The sequence below is a fragment of the Kryptolebias marmoratus genome, linkage group LG2, assembly GCF_001649575.2.
Source record: "Kryptolebias marmoratus isolate JLee-2015 linkage group LG2, ASM164957v2, whole genome shotgun sequence".
Lineage (NCBI taxonomy): Eukaryota > Metazoa > Chordata > Actinopteri > Cyprinodontiformes > Rivulidae > Kryptolebias > Kryptolebias marmoratus.
In genome coordinates, this window is record NC_051431.1 from 6296295 (window position 1) to 6320362 (window position 24068).

The 24068-nt window shown below is 34.9% G+C and overlaps 6 protein-coding genes across 6 annotated transcripts; 2 read left to right on the forward strand and 4 right to left on the reverse strand.

Annotated features, from left to right (window-relative positions):
• Positions 1-3787: 3787 nt before the first annotated feature.
• LOC108235981 (olfactory receptor 52K1-like) lies at positions 3788-5326 on the reverse strand. Its single transcript, XM_017416350.3, has one exon. The coding sequence runs from the start codon at positions 5167-5169 to the stop codon at positions 4183-4185; it is 987 nt and encodes a 328-aa protein (XP_017271839.1). The 5' UTR covers positions 5170-5326; the 3' UTR covers positions 3788-4182.
• Positions 5327-6072: 746 nt separating this feature from the next.
• Positions 6073-7785, reverse strand: LOC108235989 (olfactory receptor 52K2-like). The gene has a single exon (XM_017416359.3). The coding sequence runs from the start codon at positions 7670-7672 to the stop codon at positions 6716-6718; it is 957 nt and encodes a 318-aa protein (XP_017271848.1). The 5' UTR covers positions 7673-7785; the 3' UTR covers positions 6073-6715.
• Positions 7786-9559: 1774 nt separating this feature from the next.
• On the reverse strand, positions 9560-11744 carry LOC108235991 (olfactory receptor 52J3). The gene has a single exon (XM_017416363.3). The coding sequence runs from the start codon at positions 11286-11288 to the stop codon at positions 10347-10349; it is 942 nt and encodes a 313-aa protein (XP_017271852.1). The 5' UTR covers positions 11289-11744; the 3' UTR covers positions 9560-10346.
• Positions 11745-13616: 1872 nt separating this feature from the next.
• Positions 13617-15460, forward strand: LOC108235982 (olfactory receptor 146-like). Its single transcript, XM_017416351.3, has one exon. The coding sequence runs from the start codon at positions 13982-13984 to the stop codon at positions 14918-14920; it is 939 nt and encodes a 312-aa protein (XP_017271840.1). The 5' UTR covers positions 13617-13981; the 3' UTR covers positions 14921-15460.
• A 45-nt stretch (positions 15461-15505) lies between these two features.
• On the reverse strand, positions 15506-19804 carry chrna10a (cholinergic receptor, nicotinic, alpha 10a). The gene is made up of 5 exons (XM_017416353.2): positions 19610-19804; positions 18356-18501; positions 18055-18209; positions 16964-17496; positions 15506-16867 (listed from the first exon to the last, which is right to left on the reverse strand). Exons 1-5 carry the CDS (start codon positions 19686-19688, stop codon positions 16170-16172), a joined length of 1611 nt encoding a protein of 536 aa, XP_017271842.1. The 5' UTR covers positions 19689-19804; the 3' UTR covers positions 15506-16169.
• Positions 19805-20308: 504 nt separating this feature from the next.
• On the forward strand, positions 20309-23433 carry LOC108236018 (post-GPI attachment to proteins factor 2-like). The gene is made up of 6 exons (XM_017416427.3): positions 20309-20759; positions 20970-21143; positions 21479-21728; positions 21989-22095; positions 22199-22307; positions 22800-23433. Exons 2-6 carry the CDS (start codon positions 20976-20978, stop codon positions 22928-22930), a joined length of 765 nt encoding a protein of 254 aa, XP_017271916.1. The 5' UTR covers positions 20309-20759; positions 20970-20975; the 3' UTR covers positions 22931-23433.
• Positions 23434-24068: the final 635 nt, after the last annotated feature.

A 24068-nucleotide genomic window follows, 5' to 3' on the forward strand; every position in this document is an offset into this window, starting at 1 on the left:
GAGTGAGAACAATTTGCAAGCAATCCATCTTACATCACATCTCAGCTTTAAAAGCTCAACTCCACACTCTCTATTTCTGAATTGAGAAAGCTCCTCGGATGAGAAGCGAAACGTCTTCAGCTACAGAATAGAAGTCCAGTTGTTTTTGTTTTTTAACTTTTTTTTTAATTTCTAGAGGCTATCCTCCTAATATTCTCCTGGATATTTATTGTTTTATTGTCAAATTTACTATGTAACTTATTTTGTGTTGGTACTTAGTTGTTAGTTGACTTATTGTTTGCTAAGCTGCCTCCTGACTTTGGGTCTGTCACAACTTTTTCCTGTTTGAAACAACAAACTTTAAGCCTTTTTAGTATGGCCATTTGTTTATTACTCCATGTGTATGTGTTGGTGAAGATTTTATTGCACTTTAAATCAAATTTTGCTACTTATTTTGACATTGTACGACTTTGTGGCATGTTTGATGTGCATTGCATTTGTTTTTTTCAGCAAATATATATTTTTCAACTTTGCTTTTGTTCTCTTGTTAACTGTGCAGTTACTTTCTTTAATCCTATTTTTTGCATTTATGCAGGATTTCTGCCTTAAACTGTATCACACATTGAGTTTATTTGTCATGAATTGAGCTAAATAAATAAAAGTGCCAAAGTTACTGAACTGAATTTTCCAACTTTTTTTCTGATCACAATTATTCTGTCTTGAGTTTATTTCAAAGTATGTGTTACATCTTGTCAGTGTCTGAGTTTGGTCTTGACTTTTGGTTTGGCCTACTGTTGTTGTTTTGTTGTTGTTGTTTTTTTTTCCTTTCACTATGAGTTTTGGTCTTTCATTTGAGATATGCTGTATTCCATTTATCTGAGAAGTCAGAACTCAGATCTGGGTTTTGTTTAAGTTATTATTTAATTTTCTTTTGTATTGGGTTTATTGTTTGTCTTCTGTTTTTGGTTGTTCCTGTGTTTGGTTTTGTTAGCTGGTTTTTTGCTCCCTGTGTTCTTTATCGTTTTCACTTATCCTCATCTTATTACTTGTTTACCTGCCACGCCCATCTTCACCTGACTCAAGTTTGTAATCACTCACCTGTGCCCACTTCTCCTAATCACCTCCTGTCTTTAAAACCTGGTCATCTCCTCCACTTACTCACTGGTCTGTTGTCGCTTTCATGCACTGTCGGGCTCCTCTTGTGTCTTGCCTTTTGTGCTTTTTTTTATGCTTTGGAATTTGTTAATGTTTTTTTTTGTTTGTTTTGTTTTGTTTTGCTTCCACGTCAGCCTTTGTTTTTGTTTCTTTTTATTTTCTTAATAAATGAGCTTCCCCCTGGAGCCTTAAATATGAATCTGTGCATTGGGTTTGCCTCATTCTCCACCAGACTCAACACTGGGAATGAGTGATCACATTCATTCTAAACACATTCCGGATCCAACTTGAAAAACTGATAGACCTTGTGAATTGTTGTGCTCAGTAACCAGGCTAACTCTTATGACATTGATAACAACGGTTTTCTGTGCATTCTACGCAGAGTAATAGACTTCTGTTGATCTCACAGAATCGGAAATTGAATTATTTTGGTCACAATAACACATGTCATTTGTTACAATTATGCAATCTATCCCTGCTTAAATAAATGTCAGTGTTCGTAAAAAATAAATGAATGAATGAATAAATAAACTATGAACCCAAAGTAGAAGCCCCCCCCCAATCCAACAAAAAGTGTGCTACTGTAGGTGTTCTGAAACAAAACAAATGTGTTTACAGTCTTGTAACAGAAAACCATCTCAGGTTCATTATCAAGAGGGAGAACACGTCACTCTGGAGAGCTGACTGTGACTCTTTTTTTTTTTTTCTCTGTTGACACTTCGTAAACTGAGAGATCATTAACTTAATGAGCAAAGCTCAGTCAAAAACAGTAACCAACTCTTGGTAACCATAACACAACAAATGGTTATACTTTCCCCAAGTAACAAAGTTCAGTAAAACATTTAATCCCATGTTGGGTGATGACATGCCCAAAACAAGCCAATCTGATGAAGGTAAACATAATAAATACATTAAAATGGGTTCTATTTGCTGAGATTTGCAAATGACAGAAAGATAAAAACATCTTCTTGTTCTAAGTTTGTGGAAGTATTTGTTAAATCAGCTGCACATCTTCTAACAGACGTTATAATAAACAGTACAAATGGTCACATAAAAAAGAAGAAAAATGCCAAAACCCAAAAATCAAAATATAAATATAATTTACATATATATAAAATAAAGTTGAACACAGTCAAATGCTCTTTAAATGTACTAATTTTTTTTCTCATTTTTGTTTCTTAATGTATATTATTTCTTGTCTTTGTGGCATTCTTATTGTCAAAATAATAATCTTAAATAGTAATACTGATATATCTATTGAATAAGCAAAGATTGTACCCTTTACTAAAACGCTGAACTTTATATAATTTGAAATATAGATCATAATATATAATTTAGTAACTAAATCTTTTCAATTATGATTTATTTTTTTCTGTTTTTATAAACAAACTAACATTAGGCAAGTTATATGTAAAAATATAACAAGAAAACCGGTGCATATGCATCACATGAGTCACGACAACTTAAAATAAGGTAAAATGTATTGTGTACTGTTGTAAAATCCATTAAAAGATCAAAATGTATTCTGTTAAAGATTAAAAGTCCACTGATGTTCATGCCAGAGTTTTAAACAAAGATCATCTTATGGTAATAAAAGATGGACTTGTATCTGTTTTAGTCAAACTTTAAAATTACACTATGTGTGATTCCATACAATGATGAAAGATGTCAGTCTCAGAGTGTGTGCTGTAAATGACTCTTGACTACTACCACTTCAGATTTTAGCTCAAAACTTGTTAAACTGACTGAGATACTCATTTATTGTATTTACTAACAGATTAGCTCATTGAATTAGACTGACTCCAAAATTTAACCAGCCGTACAACTGATGTTTCATTTATCAAAGAGAGAAGAAACATTGCAGTACAACACATTTTATTATTCATCATTTGACAATCATAACTTTACAACCTATGAGAATAAATTTCTTTGAGGAAATCAAACTGACCTACTGTGTATTCAAAAACAAATAAAAATGTTTAGGACATACAAAGCAAGAAAAAGGCAAAGCAAAGACAAACAAACTAAAAAAAATAAACTCTGTGCAATTAATATTTACTAGAAAGATTATGATGTAATTTTAAAGCATTACAGAAGAATCATCTTGTTCTAATAATAAATTAAAAAAACACAAAGAAAATATTTTATTTTATCTTTATTTGAGCTTAGTTTTAGAAATTAATAAAAGCAGTTTAAAAAAAACAAACATTGTTATTTATGCCAATTATAGGTCCATGCATGTTTTCTTAGACCGGGCCTTTTATATTTTATTAGGAACAAACACAAGAAGACAAACATCAGCCAAATCTCTGAAGCCCGTCATTTCTTACAGCATATAGGTGAACCAAGAGTTCATGGCTTTTGTTTATGTGAGTATCAGTTATTTCTGCACTGCTTGCACCCTCTAGTGTAGAATATTGTACTGACTTTTGTTCAAACTAACACAACTTTTAGCTTGTGGTTCGGACACATATTTAAACATCAGCTCATGTTTTCATCAGATACAAAACAAACTCTATAATCATATAAATCTCTGCCTCATTTAAGTTTACAGGTAACCAGCATCAGAAATTAGGCTGAAATTTTGGATTTAATTTAGTGCTCCTACAAGAAAAAAAAAAAAAAAAAAAAAATATCAGTTTGATGTCCCTGTTAGTTTGTCTTGAAAACAATAGTAATGTATTCTGCTTAATAAATATTTAATTTTCATCTTCTCTATATTTCCAAAAAATAAGCTTGATTTAATTTTATTTCTGCTATCAAACTTTATGGAAAACTACAGTATATTGAGGTAAATGTGCATTGTGTGATTATTACTCAGAAGTTATTATTAAAAAAAACAAACTTGCAGCATTTTTACTACATCTATAATCTTAAACACAACCTTCAGAAAGATGTGAGCATAAACATGAATATTAGTTAAAAGAGAAAGGACACGGTTAACAAGAATATACAATATAATATTTAAAGTAGCATCACAAAATAAACACAATAAGGGTGGAAAGGCAAAAAATTAAAAATGTTCTAACTTGCAGCATAAACAGCAGGTTAAGAGACATTGCACTGAGGAAAAATAAACTTTTTCCTAAAAGTAATCATAACTTTTTCTCGAATTTCTTTTGTTTTCAGTCCATAAATGATTGGATTTAATGTTGGGGGAAAGATTAATGTAGACACTCCAATGAATCTTCTTAAATGTGGCGAAATGTTTTTTATTCTGTATGATATGATAGCAAAAAGGCCTAAACACTCCATCAAAAGAAATACAAAAAGGTGTGTACCGCACGTCTGCAGAGCTTTTGCTTTAGTGTCGGCCCGTTTGGTTCGGAAACAGGTCAGTAGGATCTGCAGATAGGTATAAAAAACTGTTGCATTAGCGATCACTTGTGAAAGAGCGCTAATTAAAAGCCCATAAATGTTATTTATTGTTGTGTCTTCACACACCAGTGCCAACAAACTTGGATTTTCACAATAAGGGTGAGTTATTTCCGATCGACAGAAGCGCAAACGTAAAAGAAGAATAAAAAGCCCACCTATAAAAACCAGACACGATGACCACACTGCTGTGATTATTTTCATAATGTGAGCGTTCGTCATCACAGTGTTGTAATGCAGAGGGTGACATATGGCAACGTATCGATCGTATGCCATCGCAGCCAGAATGAACACAGAACCTGCTGCGTAAAGATGGATGAAAAAAGCCTGAGCGACACACGATGAGAACAGAATCATCTGGCTGTTTGTCAGTATTTCTTTGATGAGCTGTGAAAAGAACGCTGAAGAGCCAATCAGGTCATTGATAGGAAGGCTGACCAGGAAGAGATGCATCGGCTGGTGCAGAGATTTGTTCAGCACAATGGTGAGAATCAGAGTAAGGTTACAGAAGAGGATGATCATGTAGTTGAGAGTTGCAAAAAGAAACGCAGGGATGACACTTTCATATGACAGATTGTAGCCATTAAAGTATAAAAAAAAGGATGTGTTGTGCAAGAGGCCCATACTAACTGTCTTCCTACAAATAACAATAAAAATCATTTACAGCATCACAGCCTCTACATACGCAGCATCAATAAGAAAGCACATATAGGAGTAATATACTGCACGTAAAATGCTCTAAATGTTTAAAAAGTATGAAAATTACATTAATATTTTAAGCCTTATTATCAAGATGAAATCTTTCCACTATTAAGGGCTAAATTTACTAAATGAATGGCAAAGCTGTTTTAGCCCACATTCATAGAATTTAAAAACAAACAATATTTAAATGTCCTAAAGAAGCAAACAAAAAGATCCTCACAAAAAAACATCAATCATGTAAAAGAAATAATATTGTCTTCTTGTTAATTATCGACTGTGAGGCGATGAACGTCTTACAGTGATTAACTGGTGAGGCGTTCAGTGTGACTGGCATCTTTTTATATGCTTTTTTTTTTTTTTCTGAACAGCATACATCTCCCAGAAGTGCTCTGGGTTAGCATTACTTAATTATTGTTTTGTTTTTTCTTATCTTCATTTTATTAAGCATTAGTTAGTGAATCATAAAAAGTACTGCATGGTTGTGCCCACATTTCTTTTCAGGACATTATGTTTTCTTCTTTAGTTGTCTGGTTTTTGGTCCATATAAGCTAGAGCTCAAATAAAATTGAAAAATCTACAAAAATAAACTCTAACAACCCTTCTCAGAAAAAGGAAGCTCTCGCAAAGTGATGATAAAAAACTAAAGGTAGCATTTATTTGTAGCAACAAGAAAACAGTTGACTTGTAACACAAGTTTAAATGTTTTTTTTTCTTGACATCTGTTTTATTAGTCATAACACAAGTATGCAAGATCTGTGCAGACATGTACAATAATGTTATTAATTATACAGTAATTAATCCATAATAGTTGTTCACACTTATGTCCTCGCAGATTAGTTTGTCAAAAAAGGGATTGTTAGAGTACAAATCCACTATTTTTGTCCTGGAAAATTAAACCATAAACCATGGACACAGCATATATATCAATGAGAAACCAGTGACTCATGTTAAAATAACAATTCTAATAATGTTATATTAATTATTGATGGTGTTACACTTCATTTGAAAGCAGATAGTAAAGTTTCTATCATATGCCATAGTGTTCAAATCAGCAAGTTTCCTGCAATATCAAAATAATTAAGATGAGGTTTTTTAGCAATACATACAGCAAAGGAAGTTAGTTCCTCAAAGATGAATTTGCCAAGATATTTACAGTTTTAAATGCTTTGTTTGTCTTCCATTCAGAAAAAAGTCCCTTTAAATGACGTTTGTTCTAATAATCTTTTTGCTATCAAATTTGATCAAAAACAGAATATAGAATTATATTTGTAGCCAATTATAATTGTCTAGTGTTACATCATACAGGTATTCATATTTTAGCACATCTGTGATCTTAAAAATAACTTTTTAGAAAGATTTTATCAGCATAAATATGATGAACAACAGCTTTAGATTAATAAGGCAAGGTCAGCAAGAATATATAAGATGGTGAGATAAATGAATAAAATATTTGCAGAGGAGTAAATCCATTAAAAATGTTCTAACTTGCAATATAAACAGCAGGTTAAGAGACAGTACACTGAGGCAAAAGTGTTTTTTTAAAAAAAAAGTCCAACACCTTTTCACGAATTTCTTTTGTTTTCAGTCCATAGATGATTGGATTTAATGTCGGGGGGAAGATTAATGTAGACACCCCCATGAACCTTCCTAAATGTGGCGAAATGTTCTTCAGTCTGTATGATATGATGGTGAAAAGGCCTAAACACTCAAACAATAAAAATACAAAAAGGTGCGTAGCACACGTCTGCAGAGCTTTTGCTTTAGTGTCGGCCCGTTTGGTTCGGAAACAGGCAAGCAGGATTCGGAGATAGGTATAAAAAACTGTTGCATTAGCGATCACTTGAATAATAGCACTTATAAAAAGCCCATAAATGTTATTTATTGTTGTGTCTTCACACACCAGTGCCAACAAACTTGGATTATCACAATAAGGGTGAGTTATTTCCGATCGACAGAAGCGCAAACGTAAAAGAAGAATAAAAAGCCCACCTATAAGAACCAGACATGATGACCACACTGCTGTGATTATTTTCATAATGTGAGCGTTCGTCATCACAGTGTTGTAATGCAGAGGGTGACATATGGCAACGTATCGATCGTATGCCATCGCAGCCAGAATGAACACAGAACCTGCTGCGTAAAGATGGATGAAAAAAGCCTGAGCGACACACGATGAGAACAGAATCATCTGGCTGTTTGTCAGTATTTCTTTGATGAGCTGTGAAAAGAACGCTGAAGAGCCAATCAGGTCATTGATAGGAAGGCTGACCAGGAAGAGATGCATCGGCTGGTGCAGAGATTTGTTCAGCACAATGGTGAGAATCAGAGTAAGGTTACAGAAGAGGATGATCATGTAGTTGAGAGTTGCAAAAAGAAACGCAGGGATGACACTTTCATATGACAGATTGTAGCCATTAAAGTATAAAACAGAAGATGTGTTGTGCAGATAGTCTGTAATCATTTTTCACCTACTTGTATAAACAAAAAATCATAACATTTACAGCATCACAGCCTCTACACAAACAGCATCAGAATATGAAGTCTGATGTAATGATGTATACAGGAAATCTACAGATATTTTAAAAAGTGTAATTATTACAGATATGTTAGTTATTAGCAAATTTAAAGCTCACTGTAAATGATTGATTTCTACCAATAACATACCAAGCTGTTTACCTCATGCTTATTTAAATGAAGAAAAAAAACATTTATAATATTGTAGAAATTTTGAATTGCTTGGAAACTCAAGGAGCAGATACTAAAGTAGCAGCAGACAAACACGCTTCACTCAGTAAACAGAATTAATTTTGTGTTGAGACTAATACTGACCAGCTGTGATAAAGAACATGGAACTGGTAATGTGTTCAGGGGGAAAGGCATGTCTATATATGAGGATTTTACTGAACAGGACACGATTCCCAGAAGTTATCTGCTTTATTACATAGTTTTTCTTCAGGTTGTTAAGTATCAGTACACAAGGGAATTGTGGAACAAGAGAACAATAAAACGCTTAGGCATCATTTACACTATAATAATAACATGTAAAAGCCAGGAAAATTCAACAGTAAAATATTTATGTATATATTTCTTTATCTTGTTTAATATCTGCTCATGTTCTTTCTTTTTTTCCTTCTTTCTTTCTTTGGTTATAAACAAATGTAAGGTAATAAATTAGATAGACAACTTTAATTTGTAAATATGAATGATTTGCTTAATGTTTTACAGATTTTCCTGTTCTGCTATAAAAATTCCTGCTAAATTCACCTTTTTTAAAATTATAATATTGTATTAAAAGTCTAAACTGCTATATTTCCTTTTTATCTTTTGCACTTCCTATAACTGTAAAAGGTTTAAGTCCATCTAAATCCATCCATCGTGTTTACCCGCTTCATCTTTCCGGGTCATGTGGAGCTGCTGCCTGTCTCCAGCGGTCACTGTGCAAGAGGTGGGGGACACCCTGGACAGGTTCCAAGTCCATCACGGAGACAAACAACCATTCACATGCTCACTCACACCTAGAGACAATTTTAGAGTTACCAATAAACCTAAAATGCATGATTTTGGTCTGTGGGAGTACCCAGGGAGTACACAGAGAGAACATGTAAACTCCACCCAGGAAGGCCCCAGGTCAGGAAGAGATCCTGCAACCTTCTTGCTGGGAGGCAACAACTCTAACGTCTGCCCCCTGTGCCACTTTTAACCTTCCTGTGGCCTTCGGGTCAAATGGACCAGAAGTCATGAGGGTTTTTCGTCTTTCAAGAGATTCAGGAGGGTTAAGAGTCTGTGTTGTGGAACAGTTGTCAGTTTTAGTCTGAGATTTTTTAATTTTAGGAAGGAGATGTTAACTCTGGTCTGTACATCATTAATAGAGTCCATCCTTACTTTCAACATTTCATCTTAGTATAGTTTTCTCACAAAACATGAAACTAAACTGTCCTGTTATTAAACAGGCCAGTAAAATTACCGGATAACCAGAAAGACCTCTTTTTGACCTGTTTGAGAGCTCTGTGATCAGGAAGGCTACCCTGATCACAGAGGATCCGTCTCATCCCCTTCATCACTCATTTCAGCTGCTCCTATCAGGCAGAAGGTTTAAGGTTCCACTGGACTGGAAAAACATTTAAAAATAATTCACACCATTTGCAATTTTCACATTAAACTCCTTAAAATGAGAACCGCTTGTCTTTCTTTTTTTAATCCTAATTTATTAAGGTGTTCATGTAATTATGTGGGAGTGCCTGTTGATGGAGCCCTTGTCAAAGAAGAATTTCAGTCACCAGTTAGGACAGATGATAAAGTTTTTTTTTTTTTTTTTCTACTCTATGCTATATACAAATTTTCTCAATTTTAAAAATTCTCAAAATTTCAGGTCAGAATTTAAAATCAAAATTAAAGCTACAACAGCACATACCCCCTGAAGTATCTTAATCCATTAAAAATAAAAATACATGAGGAAGATGTTTGTTTCAGCATAGTTTAACTTTATTAGTTCACCACTCTTTCAAACATATTGTTTTTATTTTGCTTTTTCTTTATATAAATACAAGTTTTTATTTTTTATATAAAACAGAAAAGACCCTATATAAAATACCTAACAATAGGTTTTGACAACGTAAAGTACTTGTCTTGATTATATTTTGAAATGTTGCATGTTAAACTCTATGCTATATATGATCTATGTACTCTTCATAGCAGCAGTATATTGCAATGCACACACCAAGAGAAAACACAAAACACAAACAAAAAACAGCAATTTATGAGTTCAACTATACTGTTACTAATTTCAAAAACAATGCAAATTCATCTGAAGTTTACCTAGATATCAACAATAATCAAAACCACGATAAATGTTAACTCACTGTTAACGACCATGGCTTTCTTTAACAACAACTTTCTGCAACCAGTTATGAAAACACAATCACCTGAAAAAACATGCAAAACGAATGGTCTTGTGATAGGCTCAAAAACATGTTTTTTACACAGAAAAAGCAAAAGGAAATACAAATATCAAAAATCCTATTTAGTTGATTGTTTGTATTTTTTTCTGTTTTTGACATTGATGAAATTCAATGGGATACTTTTTCACAAAATAAACATAAAATTATATGCTGGTTTCAAAAAAAGTCTAGATAAATTCAAACAGATATTTTGTTTGTTAAGAAATTTAGTAGAGTTTTTCGTATTTCATTTGTATATAGGCCATATACAATTGGGTTCAGAAGTGGAGGTACAAGAAATATCAACATGCCCATGATCTTTTGCAAATCAGCTGAAACATTTTTGAACCTGTGAGATAAAATTGTGAAAGTTCCAACAATCTCAAATATGATCAGAATAACTAACTGTGCAACACAAGTGTTGACAGCTTTTGTTCTTGCATCAAATTTCCTTTTACCCATACATGTAATCAGAATCTTGACGTAGGAGTATGCCTGAATGGACACGCTTACAGCCTGCATGATCGCTGTGTTAAACAGTCCGATTATATTATTGACTGACGTGTTTCCACATGTGAGCTTCAGGAGAGATGGGTTATCACAGAAGACATTCATGATAACAGATCTGCACCTGGAAAGCCTTGTCTGCAATGAAAACAGTGATACAATCAAGACAAAGTCAAGACCCCAAACCAGACAAATAATAAAAACAACCATTCTCTGGGTCATAACGGAGCTGTAGCGTAATGGCATGCAGATGGCAACGTAACGATCAAAAGACATTGCTGCAAGAATAAACAAAATTCCACCACCGTACATGTGGAGCAGAAATGCCTGTAAAACACAGAGTGGATAATAAACGCTGTGTGTCTCTGTAACAATATCTGACAAGATCTTTGGGAGCATCGTGGTTATCCCAATCAGATCATTGAGGGGAAGACTGAACAAGATAAAGTACATGGGCTTGTGAAGGTTCTTCTTTAAAATGATTAAAAGCAACAGGGTCAGGTTGCAGAACATTCCAAACAAATAAACCGCAACACCAAAAAGAAATACTGGATACTTTCCTCCAGGTGGAATGACAAACGGATCCAGTGTTAACTGATAACTGAATCCTAATGATTGGTTTTCCATTTTCATTGAGATTAATGGGGAAAATGATCCATCTTTGGAAACTTAGCTGCAGACCTCAGAGTTTCACTAACACATCCCTTTTAAATGAATCCTGCCTGGACTGCTTGGAACTGCCCTGAATGTCTGAGTTTATCATCTACTGACTGTTTGTTTTCGTCACCTTTGGCCACTGGGATCATTAACAACTTCACAAAAACATCTAATCACATAGATGTTTATCTAATTAATTAAAGCCAACAATGGAGGTACTCCTAAAAATCCTAATAGTGATTAGCTCCAGCTAGCTAGAACCACCACAAACTGGAATTATCAAAAACAAACAAACGAACAAACATAAAATTATAGTTGATCTTTAAAACTCAGCTTATTAATAGCTGTAATTGAACAAATTTGTTTAACCCAATTTCGGGGTAGAAAACTTGATCCAGTATGCTGGGTCAATCTGATAACCAAACCCTGCTGAGCTAAAACCACCCCGGGCTGATTTTAACCCAGCATTTTTTAGAGTGTATGTATTAATATTAAATCTTGTTCAGGTCGGTGTGTAGGTCTGAATACTTTGAATCATCTGACACCTGACTCCTATTTTCAATCAGAATAAACATTTAATTTATTTATTTACTTACTTTATTTTTTCAATGTGGCAGTTTTTTTATGGAAATACAGTCACTGACCTATTAGATAGATAGATAGATAGATAGATAGATAGATAGATAGATAGATAGATAGATAGATAGATAGATAGATAGATAGATAGATAGATAGATAGATAGATAGATAGATAGATAGATAGATAGATAGATAGATAGATAGATAGATAGATAGATAGATAGATAGATAGACCTAATATAAAACAATAATACAAAATTAATTGTGAATAATAAATTTGAAAGGAGTCAACTGAAAAACTATTTGTCAACTGGATACACTTCTTAAGGAAGAATTACATCAGCTGGATGTCTCGTTACTTTGTCAAAACATTTATTAATGAGATCCTTTGAGATATGATTAAATAATGGTTATTAACTGTCTTACGTTTTAATTAATCCCTGGACACATCGTGAACCTTCCAACAAAAAATAAACGTTGTTTGCTAATAAGGAGCAACACTCGTGGGAAATGACACACAAGTCAGTCGTTTACAGGTTATATGAAGTTTCATTCAACATAAAAACTTGTAAAACTTCCTCTAAAATATACCACTGAGTAAAATGTTTCAAATTTAAGCTAACCATAGCCTGAATTACTACAGTGTTTGCATCAGATCTGTTTATCCTTAGATTTAACTGTAATGGTTTTGGAAGTTATCAGCTGTGAATTCATGTAATATTTTAATATTTACATAAAATACTCAGAAAACTGTCTTTTTCAGGCTTTCCATGTCTGTTTGTCCCAGCAGAATAAAACAATAATTGAAACTGAGCACTGAAGTGGTCACAACAGATCACTGGGGACAAAGAGCTGCTCCATTCAGACAGAACAGGTTGGGACATTAGGACAAAACAATTAATTCACCCCAGAGAAACGGACATGTTCAAACGTCTTGTAATTCTCTTACTGATTTCTGTAGTCTTTCCTCATAATGTTCCCTGACATGAATCAGCTGCATTGGATCTTTCTTTCCAGAGTTTTAATTCATTTGATATTTAGATTAAAAAATACCAAACTAAACATTCAGTTTTAGGTTATTTCACTAATAAATATGCACCAATTGTGTATGTTATACTGTGTTTGTAATTTAAGATAGAGCTGAGGAGTTCAGAAGCAGTTTTAGGCAGTTTGCTGTACATTTTTTTGAATTTGTCACAGTTGTAGGCCTGAATATTGGCATAGTGTGTGAGTGTACATGTCTGTGTGGTGAGCTATTTCTGTATTACTACCATAAATAGTTTTATTTAACCAAATATCTTTATATTTCTAGAGTTGCCTTACTTGCTACATGTTACACAGTTTGATGTCACCTGATGGTGGGCTTTCTCCTCAGCTGACTAAAGCTGCAGCAATGGCTATAAAAAGTTATATCATCTGATGTGCTTGCACATCTGTGACTTTTTAGGCAATGACTCACATCAGGTAATGACAGTCATCACCTTTTTGACCAGCAGCCCATCAATTGCCAATATTGCCTTTTCACTGAACAAAACAATAGTTCAGGTTCCAGGTCAAGGTTTTTCTCACATGCATTCAATAATGTGCAACTAATGCTGTGAAATGCATTTTGCATTTGTCCCATTTTATAAGTAATTTGTTATAAAATTAAAACAGTAAACAAATACTTCATGAAATCAGGTTTTTTTTTGTTTGTTTTTTCATCCAGTGTTACTGTCCTAACTTTTTTGGCATGTGGCTAAAATATCCCACAAACAACTATAGTTCTAAAAAAATCAAAACTTATTCACGTGGGACTCTGGAAAAAAAAAAAGCTCTAACTCCAAACTTGGGTTTCCTCCCTCCACCAGGAGGGTCTTTACAATAACATATATGGTTGTGTTGTGATAGTGGCAGGTTGTAGGTTTTGTTGATTAATCATAGTAGTATGTTCAGATGAGAGGTAAGCAGGAATTTTGATTGAAAATAATGCAACTATTACAACTATCTTGTTTTCAAATTTAAACTTTTTACTGAACTTACAAAGCATTATAGACCTTACATTAACATTTTTTTTTTTTTTTTTTAGATTTTCTACCAAATGAAACAAGATGGAGAAAAATGCTTCAATGTCATCTGATATGCTCGAGATCCAAGGGTTTGATATATCTCCAGAGTTCACATACCCTCTGTTTTTCTTACTTCTGTTTGTTTACTTGTCTCTGCTCTTTTCCAACATTGGTGTTCTCGCGCTCATCATCATGGAGAAGAGTTTGCACCAACCAATGTACTTTCTCTTTTGTAACCTTTCTGTCAATGATGTGATTGGTAACACAGTCCTGCTGCCTCAGCTGATGGCTCACGTTCTTTCAACGAAACGATTCATCACCTACAGCCAGTGTGTGGTTCAAGCTTTTCACAGCCACACATTTGGATCAGCATCCCACATGATTCTCATCATCATGGCGATAGACAGATATGTGGCAATATGTCACCCTCTGAGGTACAGCTCAATAATGACTAACAGGACTGTTGTGGGGCTGTCTGCAGTAGCGTGGGGGGTGTCTTTAGTGCTTGTGTCTGTGCTCATAGGTCTAACAGTGAGGCTGTCCCGTTGTAGATCAGTTATCCAAAACGCTTACTGTGACAATGCCTCCTTGTTCAAACTTTCATGTGAGAATGTCTTTATCAATAACATCTATGGACTCTTTTTCACTGTGCTACTGTTTACTTGTTCAATGGGAGGCATATTTATCACCTACATGAGAATAGCTCTCATCTGTTGGATAAAGAAAAACAAAGAGTTGAATAACAGAGCACTTCAGACTTGTGCAAGCCACCTTGTCCTTTATCTTATTATGCTCTGGTCTGGGTTTTTAACAATTATACTGCATCGGTTCCCAGACTACCCCAATTTGAGAAAGATTGCGTACATTTTATTTCATGTTGTTCCAGCCAATTTAAATCCTGTTATTTATGGGTTGCAAACAAGATCTTTACGGGTTAAAATAGCTGAAGTACTGCAGAGAAAACAATTGATCCCAACCTAGTATTTCTTGTTCGTCTGACTTGAAAAAGGACTGTTTTAAATAATAAACTTACTACATCTGATTTAAAGCATCTGTAAGTATACTTTTGTACATAAATGCAAATTATAGCAAAACTAGTTTTTTTATTATCACTTTAGCTTTAGTTCATTGTCTTGTAAAGCATTGTGCAGAAGGTTATTATTATATGAAGTATAAGGATATTGTGACCTGATGAGCTCCACACTAAACTTTACAGTCAAGCTTAACACCAATCTAACATCTCAAAAAAGAACAAATGGTCAAATATTTCTTTTGTTGCAAATAACATTTTAACTACAAACAAAACATGTCAGTAAACATAAAGTTAGAGTGTATTCATTTTGTTCTGGTGCTTATTCATTTAAAGCTGATGATGTAACATAAAAAAGTTGTCAGTTATATTTATCACCTGTGTACAACAATACTGTGTATGTGATGTACTTTGTTAATATTATTGGACTGTGTTTATTTTATGGTTCTGGACTATATAACCTCAATTTTTTTTATTTACAAAATACTGTATGTTTTATGCTTTTAAAACATTGTAAAATGACAGGAATTTCTTGTTTATGGCCTGTTGTTAGCATGTTTATTCTATTTAATTGTTAAAGCTCTGTGTCTCATAAAACAGCTCAGAAATACATTAAATTTTCATGACTTCTAAAATCTTTTCTGCCTTTTTTGGTATTAATTTGATTCTATTTAGTAATAACTCCTGATTAAATATGGATTAGACTTATTTTGTCTGCATGCTTTATTGTATCACAGTTTCCTCAATTAACCTGAAGCTTTCAGGTTAAGTCTAATATATTTCTAGATGAAGAAAAAGGTAACTTGCTTTGCTATAATACTTTAAAAAGCTTTGTTCTTAGGGATCTGGATGCGTATAGGGATCTGGATAATTTAAGTTCAGTGGTCTGAATAATACATTAGCACAATTTGTACACATTCCAATAAATTGTACACTTAGTTCAAACCCATTCCTGCTGGTACAGATTCAAGTCTTTATTTATGCTTTGCTAACAGACTTAATCTTTCATGGAAGACAATAATTTTTACACAATTTGGTGCAAACCTGGATGTAAAAAATATAAACAAGTGAGTGAAAGATCTTCAAGTCATTGCACATAGCAGCTTCAGAAGGCTGAAATCTAAATGTTACAAATATTTGCATCCTGCGATGATAATGACTTTGCTACTTTTTATTGGGACTGTCTAATTTGTTGTGCAGTTAGATGACTTTGCCCATGATCAGAAGGCTCATGAAAAACACCATTATGAAAAACATCCACATGAAAAATCTGTCCAACACTTTGGCTACTTTCTTCCACTCCCCAGTTTTTCTCTGTGTGGCCCTCTGATCTCTGTAACAGTTAGCGATGTACTCGATGTTCCGCAACAGTGGCCCCTCATTGCTGTGAATGCTGCAGAAAATATCTCCATCTTTCATCTCATCTTCACTTACCCCTCCCTTCCTGCATTTCTTTAGACTCCTTGAATCCTCACAGTCCATGCTTATAAAAGTACCATTGTTCCAAGTGCTGCAGTGGTTGGTCGGGTTTCTTCCAACTGAGTCTTTCAAACTCATTATTTGACCCATGTCCTCTCTCTCCTCTGTGGTGACCGGGTCCGTTGTTTCTTGACCACATTCACACATTTTGAAGTCCTCTCTACCTGATCCTGCCTGACCATTCATGGTGCAGTTGGTGTTCTTTTCAAGAGGGCATTCTTGTTTCTCCATCTGTGCTGACATGCAGTTCTCCCCAACTTCATATACAAAGAACATCCTGGCCATGTACTGCAGAATGAAGGTTTTGGCCCATTTCGGAACAGGCTTGGCATCTGGGCCACAGTGGTGAATGTTCATGATGAAGATGGTCATAGCAGTGGACGCTGTGATCATAGTCATTGTTGCAATGTAATATTTTCCTGTGGAAATACATAAGACAAGAAATTCAGCACACAGATTTGCATATAATAACATGTTGTTAACATGCTAACTTAACCTTAGTCCATCATCCTCACCAATAAGTGGTACATTCTCAGAAGGTGGCATGATCTCTGCAACCAACAACTGAAAGACAGTGAGTGCCAGCATCACAGTGACACCTAAAGAAACTTTTTCTCCTGAATCAGCTGGCAGGTAGAAGCCAAGTGGAGCCAGAAAAGAGATCATCACACAAGGGATGAGAAGGTTGAAAACATAGAAGGAAGCTCTTCTTTTGAGTTTCAGTGTGTAGGTCACATCTGGGTACGGGTCAGCACAGCAGCCATACAGAATAATGTTCCTCTTGGCTGGCATACCGAGCACCTCCCACTCCACGTTTTCCACCAGGTCAGCCAGGTCGGCACTTTCCATGGCATTCTGGATGTCAAGCTGGTTGCCGTTGTAGGTCCAAGACCCGTAAGTGAACCTGCACTGCTGACCATCAAAGGGGAAGAAAGACACATCCACTCTGCACGAACTCTTGGTGATGGCCGGGGAGTCCCACATCACCTGACCGTCGTGTTGGATCACCACATTGGTGTCCATGGGGCCAGTAAACTGATTGTCTGCGCTGAAAAACAAAGACAATTTGTTTGGAAAAGTTAAACCAACAGGATTTATATGTACTCAACAAACAGTTTCACTAAAGAATATTTATACAGCAGTGGTTAAAAAAAACAAGAAACTTGATAATTCAAGAGCGTCAACTAAAAAGAGTCAACTCACTTTAGAGAATTGTACCCTTTTCTCAGCATATTTTTTGCCTTTTATATGTTTTTTTCTGTGTGCATGTGCTTTGCCAATGCAAATTTTTTAACCCTCTTGTGGCCTTCAGGTCAAATTGCGCCAAAGTTACAAGGAGTTCTCTACCTATCTCTCTCTCTTTTCAGGGCTTCAGGAGGGTTAAAGTGTCAGTATCAATATAATATCCTTGAAAGTAGTAGCACCTTTTTGTACCTTTTTGCTCACAAACAGGTGCAAATCTGACAATGTAGATATCTTATTTTCATTTTCATTACGTCATTAGAAATAATGGCTTCACTCAGTGTTCACCTTTTGATCTTTACTGATAAAGGGAGGCCACCAGGGACAGTAACTGAATAATGAACCCAAAATAATTCTGACCTACCTGTTATATAGGACTATGTCAGGTCTCCATACATTACTACCAGGTATACGGATGGTATCAAGGCCATCATAATCCTCTTTTTTCCATTTAAGGTGTGCATCAAACCACACCTGCCTTATCCACAAATATGCAGTTAAGATTTGATTTCGCTCATCCTGTAAAAAAATAATAAAATGAAAGAAAAACAAGATAATGACAACAGTAGATGACAGGACACACAACATAGCATGTAAATGTAATATGGTTTCATATGCAGAAGTAGTTATTGTAGAGTCTTGGGTTGATGCGTGCGATGTTTTACCATGTCGATAATATGTGACAGTGTAACCTGCAGAGTCACATTCAGGATGGTGTTTGTGTCCTCCACGGGCCTCAGTGCACTCGTGTAGTTGGTCATTAAATCAGCCAGGAGCTTCTGAGCATATTTTGAATGAGCACACTGATTGACTAAGATGGTGAGACAGAAACAATACAAAAATAATATAATAAGAGATATTTATTTCATTGTGAAGCTTGTGATCTAAACCCAGTTAAACACATGAGGTCCAAGATGGCTTTGTGGACAGTGTCCCAGATAGTGACATAAGTTACTCTAAACGGAACATGCTATCAACCTGGCCATGACCTTTTTAAATCCACATGTATGAATGTTCCTCAGATAACACAATATGATATAATGATCATGACCTACAGACCTAAAATATTCTTTTGGATTCAGTTATGAAATAATTCAATAATTTGGTCAATCAAATACTGCATTAAATAATTCATTCACAGTGTTATGATTGTTCTGTAATTTTTTTCGACCAGTGAATGTTTTGGATAGCAAAGCCTGTTTTAAGGATGCCATAGGGCTGGGGAGGAAGAGGGAGACATGACACAAAATTTGAATCCATGACAGATGGTGGGAGTGAGCAAAGCCAGGTTAGAATGCCTTTCTGTCAAATCAGACCAGTCAAATCTCTGTGCAAGCAGCCAGATCATCTGCTTAACCACAAAATAAAAGCGCGAACATCAAAATGACCCTACACAAAGAGAATAAACATCCAGATTCAGTGATGGACTTATTCTGAAATGGGATAATTACATAGAACATCCACATTTCTTATTAAAAAGACAAACAAACACCTTTATATGAGCAAATCGTTGCTATTTTGGCCTGTGGATTTGGGCAGAGCAGATGTTATGTGGTTTGAATAAAACCTCTGACCCAAATAGAAATGTCCACAGGATTATGAGAATAAATCCTTCTACAACTTGCCACAATTTCAGCGACTGCTGACATGGAAGAGGAAATATGACAATAAATACTCTATATGATGAAAAAAACATCAATGATGGTTTGAGTTGAGACCTAAAATACAATATAAAATTTCTAAATATTTAGTGTTGATGCTGGGGATTAAAGTGATTTTTTGGTTCTTTTTTTAATAATTATTTCCATTCTAAAAACAGGACACAAAGCTATCTGAGGATGGGATAAATGGTGTATAGTTATAACTTGTATTTTTTAGTTCAAGCCCTTGTACTAAAAAAAAACTGTACAGAAACTTACTTGGTACTGCGCAGAAGAAAAGGAATAATCGCAATAAGGTTTGGATTCTACAGCTTTTCATTTTGTTGAAGCAAAACATCTGGATCCAAAGGGCATTTAACCTGAACTGTTGTAAAAAATAGTAATAATAATAATAATAATAAGAAGAATAGTAATAGGAATAATAATAAATTCTGCAGTAAAGCCTGTCCTCTCTCTCTGTGCACAAAATGAGGAGGCTGACTGGCAGACTTCAGATTCCATCACATGTAAATCCCAAACACGCGCGCCATCACGTGACATAATCAGGTGTTGAGCCAAGGTAGGTATCCCCTCAAAATTGTGCCTCCTGTCTCGGGAGCGCGCACACTAGCAGGGAAAGCGGATCTCCGCATCGTCTTCAAGTCAACCTCAAAACAGATACACGTGAACAGAGAACAAACAACATGAAGGTGTTTCAGGTTAGAAAGACTCCTCATCATGGCTGAATATTCCTGTGATCTTCAAGATGTTTGTTCTTTTTATTATACAGTTAAAGGGGGCACAGATTCTTACTTTGAAACAGATAATTATCTGGTCTATGTTAGGCTGCATCATAATGATGGAATTTGTATTTTATTTATTTATTTTAAAGATTATTGCTCCAAACACGAATGAACAAACAAAAAAAGTGGGAAATGAATATATAAATTGTTCTCCGTTTTCAGCACCACGGAGAGCAGCCGCAGCTTCTCCGGCCGTATTTTTGCAGTCTCGTTTTCGCATAATTAATTTTAGATTTTGGACATATTATGTGTATTATTTTGACAGGCTTCCCCTCTGAACGGATTGAGCTTTCCTCACTGCTCCGGAAGCCGTTGCTCACCACCCACTCCTCTTTTTCTTTTCTTTTTTTTTCTCCTCGCCCTCACAAAGAGGAATGAAGCATCCTCCTCAGGCCTGCTATCATATGCTAGGAGCATCTGACTGAAGCGATGGAAATTTGAGCAAAAAAAAAAAAGAAAGGATTTAACGTGTCTGGATGATGCTCCTGTCTCCTTTCACTGCCATGATGGGAACTGTCACGTTCAGGCCCATCTCGCCTCACGATGTTGTTTTTACATCGTTTTTGTTGTCAAATCAACGCATTTAATTGACGTCAATTACTGGCTAAACAATAAACCAAGAGGAGGTAGGTTGGTTTCAGAGCTCACGTGTTTAATGCATGCATGGCTAAACCAAATAGAAAGAAATTATTATAAAATATGAATAAAAGAAGCTAATATTTACTGTTTAGCTGCATGTATTGATATTTTAGCCTGCAGTTGTGGCATGCATTATTTTCTATGTGGTCAAGTGAAGATTGAAGTTTTTTTTAAATCATACATTTTCATTTTTGCAGAGAAAGATGCTACAAGGCTCAAATATTTTGGGGCATGAGAAGCCCCTGGTCATCAGGATATCATTTGCCTCTTGTGTTCTGGGAACTGTGTGCCTGCCACTGCTTGGACTAATAACTTGTGTCTCCATATCCTCTCTTTTTCATTTTGATGATGCTACTGGAACTCATTGTCAGGTAATGCTTATAATATTCCAAGAATTGTTGCACAACCTTTTGATTGCCTCAATTAAGTTAAGGGTACTATCCTTCTTGTCAAGGTCAATTTATTAGGTTTTTTTTTCTTTTACTTTTAATAATTATGTTAAACCCCAATTCAAAAGCAAAGGCTTGATTTAATTAGTTAATTTTAAGAATGTTTTTTATTGATATTATTTTAGTCAGTTTTAGTTTATTTAAGTGATAGTTGCAGAGTTTTTCTTTCTTCAAAAAATGGGGACAAACCAATTTGTCTGCATTTGGATGTGTAATAATATTTGAAACAAAACCAAATCTTCATTTTGTGTTTTCAGGTTCCTAATTATCTGCCATCTATTAGTGCCTCAATAAGCCTGAGTCCTGAATGCTACATTTGGCGGTTCTGCATCGGGCTGCACTCTGCGCCGAGGCTTCTGGTGGCCTTTACCTACTTCAGATTTTACAAGACCCGCTTTGCTGCCAGGGTCCCCGAGAGTCCACTCAGCTGCCTGAGCCTGGCTTTCTCTGTTTCTGAGAACCTTGGCCTCCTGCTACTCACATATGTGTCATCCACAGAGACGTACTGTGAGTATGCATTCATCTCTTCATAAAAACTCTCATTTTCCCAAAGTATTTTGGAGTGTTTCAGCCATTTAGATACCAAATAGAAAACATATTATTTGGTTGCAAATAGTTTTTTTCATTTAAAATCAATATATCCAATCTGAGGAAAAAAAACCCAATCATTTTAAGTATAAATGTCAAACAGTGTTGCTACTGTAAAATGCTTTTGAATTATTTGACACCAAATTATCACTGAACAGATTTCCCCTCTTTTTGTCTAGTTGTGCATAAGGAGGGTTTTGTCCTGTTCATTGTGAGTTCTCTGATCTACATGCTGATTACATGTCGTCTGTGGAAGTCTATTAAAAAGTTTTCCATAAGTCCCGAGGTGAGAAATATTTCATTAAAAAGAAAAATATTACTGACATTTACGTCATGGCATGTGTACCATTTCAGTGTTTTTCTTTCTTTCTGTAATCTCTCCCCTAAAGGATGCCAAGTCTCATCACTGGAAGGTGCGTTTCTTACTTCTCAATGTGTGCTTCTGCATTTTTGCTGGATTCTTTTATTGGAAACACAACATGTACTGTGAATCAGGAAGTAAGTAGAACATGAGTTTATGTTTTGTAAGGCCTATGAACATTCAAAGTGTATACAACATGATGCAAAACATATCATAAGTACTGAAGACCTAGTATCCCTTGAGAGGATGCATATCACCCGCTACCTTTCATGCCTTTCAGGACTAAGGATTCAAGGACTGATGTCGAGAAATGTAGCTGTTTTGGTTGAGCGTTGATAATAATGTTATGCAAAATTTCATGCAATATTGCAAGATATGCTCAGAGTATTTGTTGTGAATTAGTCTCAGCTACTACTTCACCATATTTTAGCTCAGTATATGTAACAAATGTACCAAATTGTAGCAAATGTTGTATTTTCTAAGGTCAGTTGGCTGTTCAACCAACTAGAAATTGAAAAATTATTGTCCGTCTTCACCTTTCAGTGGCGGGTGATGCAAATTATTTGTAAAAACTGACGCCACAAAAATGCAAAGCATGTGTGTTTCATATTTGTTTCCTCTGTCGACAGGTTACACATTTTTTGCCCTGTTTGAGTACCTTGTGGTCTTCTCCAACATGGCTTTCCATCTGACAGCTGTGTGGGATTTTAAGAGCCGGGAGATTGTGATCATTTCATCCTCTGAGGATAAAGACTTCTGACTAGAATCTCAAGGACTAAGTACTGAAGGTGCAACCACTGAACCCTCGGATGATAACAACAACGATCCGGTTCAAGAAGATTGGGATGGCCTTTTCCACATATTCCCATGATGACAATTCTGAAGTGCTTTTGGAGGGTGTTGATGTAGTACAGACATGAGTTACACATCCTGTACATGTGATATCTGGAAGTACAATTTTTGCCTCGGTATTTTGTTAACAGATGCCTTCACAAACACACAGATTTTATGTGATGTAAAATGTCAAATTTTGTACATTGTACAACTAATATGTGGTCATATAATATGTGTGTCGGATTAAAGAAAAAAGTTATTGCTTGATTTTGACTTTGAAATGTAGAGTGTTGGGTATTACTTGGTAGAGTTTCAACATTTTCATGAGTTGCAAATACTGCCAGGTCAGAAACACTGGCTTCTGACACCATGTTGTGCATCATTCACCACCAAGAGGTGCAATGATATATAAATAAAATGATCACACACTGTTACCATCTCTGACTTGATGCTGTTTTTTTTATGAACATAGGTTTCAAATAAGTTTTTATTCAAGTTATTAAACTTGGATTATTCTTTATCTTTGAAGAATATGTGATAGTTAAGAAGTCTACAAGAACAAGAAAGTGTTTCAGGCATGCTTATGTAGTCAAATACAGGTAATATCTTTCTAGAGAAATCCCAAATTTGTAATTGTAAATCATGTCCAAATAAATGTATTATATACATGCTTATAATTCATCCATACATGTGCAGTAAGACCTTTCAAAGAAGCTACTAAGTCTATTATACTAAGTATGTAAAAGAAAAATCTCTTCTGTTGTTTGAATAGTAGTGCAAGACAATATAAAATCCATGATAATACCTTAATGGAATGATTCCAACAACATTTAGTGTACTTAATTTAGAAAATTCAATGTAAATGTTAGTCATAAACAAACTTGATTTGTCAGATTTTACTGAAAATGTGACTTTGTTATTTTTAAGTTAGTATCATTTACACAATAATGTCCTTTAAAGTTTCTTTAAAAAATATAAATAGCTGTTTTATAACAACAACAACAAACAGCTTGGTTTCAGAGGAGATGAGTAAACAAAGGTAAGTAAACATTTTCATAAGGTTT